Source organism: Anneissia japonica, unplaced genomic scaffold (assembly GCF_011630105.1).
Source record: "Anneissia japonica isolate Jap-2015-1 unplaced genomic scaffold, ASM1163010v1 scaffold401_len1656234_cov178, whole genome shotgun sequence".
Lineage (NCBI taxonomy): Eukaryota > Metazoa > Echinodermata > Crinoidea > Comatulida > Comatulidae > Anneissia > Anneissia japonica.
Genome location: NW_022745982.1, coordinates 1,356,588 through 1,364,669, shown reverse-complemented (window position 1 = coordinate 1,364,669; position 8,082 = coordinate 1,356,588). Strand labels below are relative to the sequence as shown.

General features: G+C 32.5%; 3 protein-coding genes across 3 annotated transcripts in view; 2 read left to right on the top strand and 1 right to left on the bottom strand.

The window, feature by feature from the left end:
- The window catches only part of LOC117120093 (T-complex protein 1 subunit delta-like), a 12,972-nt gene extending 11,478 nt beyond the window's left edge, over window positions 1-1,494 (top strand). The window contains exons 12-13 of the mRNA XM_033265098.1: window positions 92-205; window positions 458-1,494. Of these exons, the coding sequence (XP_033120989.1) occupies window positions 92-205; window positions 458-475 (132 nt within the window). The 3' untranslated portion in view covers window positions 476-1,494. The remainder of the gene's footprint in view (window positions 1-91; window positions 206-457) is intronic.
- A 699-nt stretch (window positions 1,495-2,193) lies between these two features.
- LOC117120094 (COA8 family protein CBG23705, mitochondrial-like) lies at window positions 2,194-4,961 on the bottom strand. The gene is made up of 4 exons (XM_033265099.1): window positions 4,748-4,961; window positions 4,070-4,297; window positions 3,713-3,776; window positions 2,194-3,391 (listed from the first exon to the last, which is right to left on the bottom strand). The coding sequence occupies exons 1-4, from the start codon at window positions 4,820-4,822 to the stop codon at window positions 3,213-3,215; spliced, it is 546 nt and encodes a 181-aa protein (XP_033120990.1). The 5' UTR covers window positions 4,823-4,961; the 3' UTR covers window positions 2,194-3,212.
- Window positions 4,962-5,192: 231 nt separating this feature from the next.
- LOC117120118 (protein FAM133A-like) lies at window positions 5,193-8,082 on the top strand. Its single transcript, XM_033265129.1, has 6 exons — window positions 5,193-5,291; window positions 5,838-6,240; window positions 6,713-6,759; window positions 6,855-6,923; window positions 7,625-7,718; window positions 8,078-8,082. Exons 2-6 carry the CDS (start codon window positions 5,886-5,888, stop codon window positions 8,080-8,082), a joined length of 570 nt encoding a protein of 189 aa, XP_033121020.1. The 5' UTR covers window positions 5,193-5,291; window positions 5,838-5,885.

Sequence of the window (8,082 nt, the reverse complement as noted above, 5' to 3'; positions counted from 1 at the left end):
CCCCCCCCCCTCTCTCTTTCTCAGAAATCGTTTGTAATAACACTATCATATCGATATGTTTATATTAAATAGATTTTGTTTTGTTTTTTAGGGGGCCATTACAAACATTCTGGATGAGAATGTGGTGCAACCAGTTCTTGTGTCTATCAGTGCAATCCAACTGGCCTCGGAAACCGTTCGAAGCATTATGAAGATTGATGATATTGTAAGTATATAACATGTGTTTATTTGTAGATTATCGGAAATGTGAACTGTTTATACTGTTCTGGACTTGTGTAAACAAAATGTTTGACTAAATCAGCAGATACATTTATTTCTTTTAAAGCTCAAATGGATTTTTCTTAGAAATTTGTAAATTTGTATTTCATTGATATTAATTGATATTGTTAGGAAAACACAACTTAAAAATTAAAATACATTTAATTTGAAAGGTGACTGTTATTGTTTTTTTCTTTAGGTAAATACAGCAAGATAATATTCCTTGTGATATGAAGCTGCAATTGTCAATTAAATGATGAATGTAATGTTACCGTCGCATAGTTTACTGAATAATGGAATATTGCTGCTGCAAGCAGAACCAAGAAAGGACAATGCTAAAACTGGGTGTCATGGTTTAATAGGTTGCTGCTGCTTTGTAGCGTAGCAGGATGTGTGTACTCGCTTCCGTATCTCCGTGTTAACATAATGGTTATTTTTTTGTAGCATCTTAATGCTATTTATGACGGTCCTTATCGATGTTGAAGACTTGCTAATGTGTAAAGGTACATTGCAAAATATGTTTAGAAGATTTACAATTTAATACTGCTGAGAAGAGGAATATAAATCTACATAAAGTACTTTATTATGTCGCCCTCTAGAATGAAATTTGCACAATTCCAAGAGTATTTTATTTCTAGTACATATTTGCCTTATTATTTAAAATATATTTAAAGAGGGTCGGCTAATGTTCACAAAAGGAGCGTCACAAACAATATATATTTATTGGTTTACTTATAAGAATTTATTCCATGTTCTTGAAAGAATTAAAGTAGTTCAACAAGATTTATTCCAAACAACTCAATGTTCTTGAATGTCTTCCCATATGGTTGATCACATTTATGAATATTAGCAAAGATATATGCACATCTTAACACTGCTGCAATACAGTTAATTAGAAGATGATGACATTGCTGCAGCTAGGTCATTAAACAAGCGCAACAGTTAACAGCATTTCTCTTGTGTAGTGCGGGGCTATATCTATACTCTATGTTGGTTGTTGTAATGCTGTGCGTAGTAATTTTTTGTCTGGGCAAGTGCCCACCTTTGCAAAAGATTGAATAAAGTTCAGACTGTGGGTCTACTGTATGTGATAGCCTCAATTCATGGAACGTGTTTACAAGCATTATTTCTGAAGCATTTTATTTTTAATGCTTAAAATGTGAGGATTTTTTTTACTTGTACTCTAATATGTTTATGGAAAACAATGAATAAATACAATGGTAGAGACCACAATTATTCATTCATTTTGTATTGTCTTTTTTTGAATAGTTTTGGTGGGTAATAATAATTCATAATTTTATCACTTTAAAAACAGTAAAATCCGGCTACATTATGCACATTCAATATTGTTGCCACGATTTCACAAAACAATCTTAACCTGATTTTATTCCAAAATAAAATTTAAATTTAATATTTCTTTAACAATTAATCCTTGGGTCTTATAAGCTTTTGTAAGCTGATAATTAATATTTACTACCTCTTAAGTTTTATTTACCATATTCACCAGTACACTGACCATTACCGTGCGATACATCGATTGATACGACGGTTACCGTTAAGATTACCTTTTTTACTTGTTAAGACAGAATCGGAATCATTCATTATGGTAAATAAAAGAAATTGATGTATATGATATAGCACCTAACATTAATTGAACCACTAGGGTAGGGTCACATTATCTAGTTTAATGATGGCCTACACAAAAATTAATGTTCGTCTGGAAATCATAATGTGGACAATAAAAAGTCGAGTACAGTACTGTACTTTTTTGATAAGCTATCTAAAAATACGATTGGCGTAATAAAGATTTACTGTACAGTATATGGCATGCAAATCATTTCAAAGAACAGCAAAGTCACAGTTTTATCAAGTTGATTTTGAAAGCAAACTGCAAAGTAATCATAATGGTGCATGGAGTAATCACCCATTAAAAAAAAAAATGTTCTCATAAAGTTATAACAAAATAAGCAGTATGCCGTTGATGACGAAGCAGCTGCTGTTTTTTTAAGTGTAGCACGTACGCGTAAAGCAATCTACTAGTTCAGAAGTTATGATAAATACAGTATAGTGGTGTAAAATTTGACAGGAGGGGTATGTGTGCTAGGGTGCTAGAATGAGTCAATTCTTAACTAGTATAATTGGTTGATCAAGCTTTCAGTGCCCCCAACATTTTTTTAGGAGCAAAAGGTGGGCCCTACACCCCTCGTGCTTGCTACAATACCCTCCCCCTAATATGTCACCACTGGGAAAAAGTAAAGATAACATTAACTACTGTACCCCCCCCCCCCAATATGCCACCACTGGGAAAAAGTAAAGATAACTACTGTACTAGAGTACAGTAATACAGTGATGCCATGTTTGAGGGGACTATACTCAAAAAGGGGAAGCAATAACAATTCAATATCAGACAGAATCAGTGTTTACATATTTAAAAAAATTTATTTTATAATAAATATTTTTCATGACATTTTTGGTAAGAAATTGTTTAATTTATAACCATCTGTGTTAAAGCATACTGAATAATTAACAACTTTATCCACTAAATTGTAAAATAACTGAATGAACTTGTAGGTTTATGCAACCTAGAAATTAAGTCTGTTCATCAGGACAGTTAACAATAACTTTATCACCAGCATCACTTAACTAATGCTCTCCATCAGTGGTACATTACATAGCAAGTACAGGGGTGGCGCCAGGATTTGCCTGATGGGGTGGGGTGGGCTGATGTCCCCACCGAGAGCAAAGTGTGCGTGGTCGGACATCGCGCAAAATCTTTCTAAAGTGGTCCAGGGGGAAAATCCCCTAAAATATGACAATTTAGGGATTTCAAAGGCTTGGTTTATGGATTTTAGTCTTCTGTAGAAAATAAATTAAAACAATTTTTCCCACCAGTGTATTTACACAGATCGAAATAACCAATGTGATGCTCCCTTAATCCTATATTTCTGTGCCTATCATTGTCTGAAAACTTTCCTTCTAACACTATGAAGAAAGACACGGAATCCAGGCCAGATGGTTGCCATGTTCCTCCGGTACCAGTCTTTGTTGTAACTTGCCATTCGCTCTTTATGATCTTCTAGAAACAGTTGGTAGAACTGCGCCATTTCATCAGCAGTTAAAACATTCTTAGTTCCTGTGTGAAGACAATTACAGTAATTGATTTAGTGTTTGTTTCATAAAAATGACTATTTAGTTTGACTATTGTTCATGTATTGTAAAAACTATTTGTAAAGTAACATAACTAAGCTTTTCATGTGTAAAATTTCATTTTATTTCATATTTTAAAAAATTGACATATTGCAAATTTTAAGCAGATAAATAATGTTATATATAAAATAAGTAACAGATACATTTGCCTGTCAAATCATTAAACAAAACATTGAAATATGTAGTTAAATATAGACTGTAAGTATAGACTATGAAACATAACAAGATATCACTTAAATTAACTTGCCATCTTCATTAACAACATCCATTCCATTCAGCTTGAGCATCTGTGTAGTAAATTGTTCTTTTGCCTGAAACACAAATAACAAAATACACATTATAAAGCAAAGAACAACTTCTAAAATCAAGACTAAAAGCATGAAATATTATACACTGTTTTGATAAATATCTATTGGAATAATTGGATTAATGTTCATGAGTGCTCCTCTATTCTTTTGTTTAAATATATATATTTTTTTAATTGTTTTATTAGAAATTGTTATACAAAACATAGATATATGTATGAAGTTGTTTTTTACAATAGAATATTATTATTATAATAAACAAAATACAAATATTGCATTTTCAAATTTAAGACATTTACTTTTACAAAAAGCTTGTTTTGTTCCTCCCAGAATGAATGGTTCCATTTTAAATTTTCTTCTTTCATCTCTCGATAGGCTCGTTCAACATCACTTTCATTTTCCAGTCGCTTGTAATCAATAAAACGTATATTGGAGAGCTTGTTTATGGGACCGATCCAGTCGTTTTTTCTATAGCAGGGTGGCTTCAAAACAGTGTTGTTATTATTAGCTTCTGCTGACTTTGTGGCCTGATATATAGAAAAAGAACTTTTTAAAAAATTGTTTCGTATAAGGGTACAGAATTAGCAATAATACAATAATGACAATAGACAGGCTATACCATAATAATGTCTTATGCCGGGCACTCACTACGTCGTACGGCCCTGCGAGCTGCTAAAGCCTAAGTTGTCGGTGGTAGTCTGAACGGATTTTCGGGCGCACAAACACCCAAAAAGGTTTTTTTTTTTTGTAATTATAAATTATAAAATAAAGAACGAACAACATTTTAACAACTCAGGAAAGCAAGATTCACAAAATTAGTAGGCCTAGACCTACATCTGTATCATGTCAGAGCTAGTAGAGTTTACACATCCAGTGCATTATTCTAATCTTATCTCCTAGGCCTAGTGGTGGTCTCAAACCAAACCTGAGGACGATAACCCATTCAATCATCAATGATTCAGATTGAGATTCAGTACCTTCCCTGCTGAAGTAATGCGGTTGCCGATATTTCGCAAATATAAAACATTTCTATGGTAGCGAAACATTTTCATATACACATCATGATATAAATGGATCTCATAAAGAGTTTAGTGCGCAGCTTTCCTTTAATGTAGCAATAAATAACAACAAAATAAGATCAAGCACCGGCTTCCATGTGTATTGTTGATTAACGAATTAGCAACAGAATAGATCCATTGGCAGAAAGGACTAAAAGTTGCCAGGTAGTTTAGTAAGTCTACTAGGCATATATAATATATAAATAAACTAATATTGAATTAACTATAAAAATTATTTTAAGCGTTATTTATTAGAGTTTTAAAAGTCATAAATTTGATTAAATATTCATTAACTTAGATTAAATGTCATATACATTGATAATAATTTTTATGTTCTTCTCTGGAAATATTTGGAAGTGTGTGTTTCGTATCCACTGTGATGCCTATTTCAGCTGGCGGATCACAGCACGCATCTACCGCCCATCGGATGCACGTTACTCAGGCCTAGACCTAGATAACTGAGGTAAATATTTCATATTCTGTAGCAACCGATGCCTCTTTAATAAATATATTGCCACAAGACTAATTACATATTAATAACTTTTCGCACATATACATAATGGTGTAGGGAATTTAAAAATGGCTATTTTAGAAGTAAAGAAATTAGCCAGCACTGCAGGCAGTCAGACTCATCAGAGTCTCAGGCTACTCGCCTCTCTCTTTAGCCAGATAGATAGCCCGGGTTATGGTTAGGCCACAGTGGTGGTAAAGTAGCATTTTGGCCTAGGCCTAGCCTAACATAAACATTGGAGCCTAGGATTTAGGCCAGTACTCTAGCTAAGCTGGTACTTTGCAGACCTAGGCCTATAATATACTCAAAGCCATCAAGCTTTCAGTATAATATTGTAGGTTATACATGGGATATGTAGCCGGCAGTAAAATGGAAATTGTTACACATGATTGTGTTGAAGGTGATGATAAGTGAGGGTGTACTTATCCTGGCAAACTTGAGTTGTTAAAATAGTACACTTCGGAAGTTTCAAACATCCATTTGTATTTTTTTAAACAGGTAACTGATGTGTAATTTGAATTAAGCAAGCTACTGGAGTGATCAGCAATGCATGACAGCGAAGTACATAGACGAAGTCATTCTTCTTATGACAGAAAAGATGACAGAATATCAAGGAAGGATGAACACAAAAAGAATCACAGAAAACGCAAAAAACATTCAAGTTCTTCAGATTCCAGTCGATCTTCCTCACGGAGTAGATCTAGAAACCGAAGTAAGCACAGGAAGAAGCAGAAGCGGCAAAGATCGAGTAGCAGCAGTTCCTCCAATTCTAGTGGAAGTGATAGCAGTGACAGTGAATCAGGTAAAGAGAAGCGACATAAACACAGTCGTAAGACACATTCGAAGAGAAGTGATTCCAGCAGTTCACTCGACTCCAGTACCGATTCTTCAGACTCTTCACGTGCGTTACAGTTTGTTCTAAGTTGCTTGTTATTTAATTTTTGGTCATCAAAACTAAATTTTTGAATTCTAATTTTCGATTTCAAAAGCAAGACCATGTGTTTTGCCTCTTAATACAGAATAATGAAAAACAACATTGCAATATTGTTTTCAGGAACGTAAGGATGAAGTTTTTAAAGTTCATTCTTGTGAAAATTTAATTGCTTAGGTCTGTTTATATGATCAACAGTTTTTTTTTTTTTTTGTTAAATTGTGTTTATGCCTTCATGGGCTTCTTGAGCAATTCTCAGCAAAGCTCCATATGTCCAATGAAAGCTAATTTAAGAGTATACCGGGAGCAAGGCTTGTCTTCTATTAACAGTCAGTTATATTTTTCCAAACACAGTACTTTATTTTTATGTGCTTGAAATATTTTAATTTCATTTTGTAAAATAATGACTATAAAACTAACATTTAAAAAAATATTTTTGCAGCAGACAGACGGAAGAAGAGGAGAAAAGAAAAAAAGAAAAAACACAAGGTAACTATTTTAAATTAATGTATACTATTTGTATTTTAATTAAATTAATCTATAGATATAAATTTCTTTAAATTGTATGTTTCATAAAATTCCAGAAAGAAAAGAAAAAGAAATCTAAACGAAGTAAATCTACAAAGAATTCAGGACCAGTACAGTTATCAAAGGTAAGTTTGTTTCTTTTTATCAGACACATCTATAGATGACACGTATATATATGAGTTGTAAAATGCTTCATTGTGACCCAGTCGGTAGTATTTGGGGATGGATGCAGGCCCGTAGCCTGGCTTAATTTGTGGAAGATTTTTTTCAGTGGAAAGTGGACCCTTTGGAAACATTATACAATAACAAAACCACAACACAGATAAATGCAGACTTGAAATACTTCAAGCTTGTAAGATCTTCGATACTCTGAAGAACATTGTAAAAATACCTACAAATATAAATTTTTCGTTTTTGAATGCGGGTCTTCTCCAGTTTTTGGGCAGTTATTCGTAACCCCACCCCCCCCCCCCCCCCCCCCCCAATGCTACAGGCCTGGGATGTAAACAATGCCTGCAGGTTTTTAAAAAAATTTATACGCTTTCATAACATAAACAAGCATACAAGAAATCCAACATGTCAAATATAAAAAAATATATTTCTGTACTTCTAAGTATTTAGAAATCTTATTAATCATGGTTAAAGTGTGAGAGTGTAATTACAATTTTAATTTTTGTTGTTACACACATTTTAAAGCTTCTTATGTGAAAAATAGTATTCTAAATATAACAATAAAATTAAGTAACTGCAAACTTGTTTTGCCATTTTGTGTGTCCTTTTTGTAAGTAGGCATGTGATTTACTTTGTTCAATTCTATTATTTAAAGTTCATGAAAGAACAGAAAGAAAAAGAATCAGCAAGGAGTATTATATCAGGAAGGAAAATCAAAATGAAACTAAAAAAGAGTAGTAAGGATATATGTAGCTTTGATGATTTATATTATATTTATTCAGCAGTGTTAACGGCTAACTTCCTACAATATCATATATTATGTATATATATATATATATATATATATATATATATATATATAAATATATTCTTTAAATGTAAAATATTGAAATGTTAATGATAATGAAGATAATTATGATCAAGAGGAGGATGATATTGAATATAATAACAAATATATAAATAGGATAAATGACATTTCACAGAAGATGTTTTTAATAAAAGAAAAAAATACATTTGCACAGCTGTTTGCTGAAAAACTTCCTTTTTAAATCCAAATTCCACACAATGCATAACTTAATTTAAATTATTTTGTTGTTTTTAATTACAGCGTGA

Excerpts from the sequence above, each read along its gene's own strand:
- LOC117120094 (XM_033265099.1), bottom strand. The coding sequence starts at position 4,822 with ATGAAAATGTTTCGCTACCATAGAAATGTTTTATATTTGCGAAATATC. Across the intron at positions 4,298-4,747 it reads GCATTACTTCAGCAGGGAAG|GCCACAAAGTCAGCAGAAGC; the intron begins GTACTGAATCTC and ends TCTATATATCAG. Across the intron at positions 3,777-4,069 it reads AAAACAAGCTTTTTGTAAAA|GCAAAAGAACAATTTACTAC; the intron begins GTAAATGTCTTA and ends TTTGTGTTTCAG.
- LOC117120118 (XM_033265129.1), top strand. The coding sequence starts at position 5,886 with ATGCATGACAGCGAAGTACATAGACGAAGTCATTCTTCTTATGACAGA. Across the intron at positions 6,760-6,854 it reads AAAAAAAGAAAAAACACAAG|AAAGAAAAGAAAAAGAAATC; the intron begins GTAACTATTTTA and ends ATAAAATTCCAG. Across the intron at positions 6,924-7,624 it reads GACCAGTACAGTTATCAAAG|TTCATGAAAGAACAGAAAGA; the intron begins GTAAGTTTGTTT and ends TATTATTTAAAG.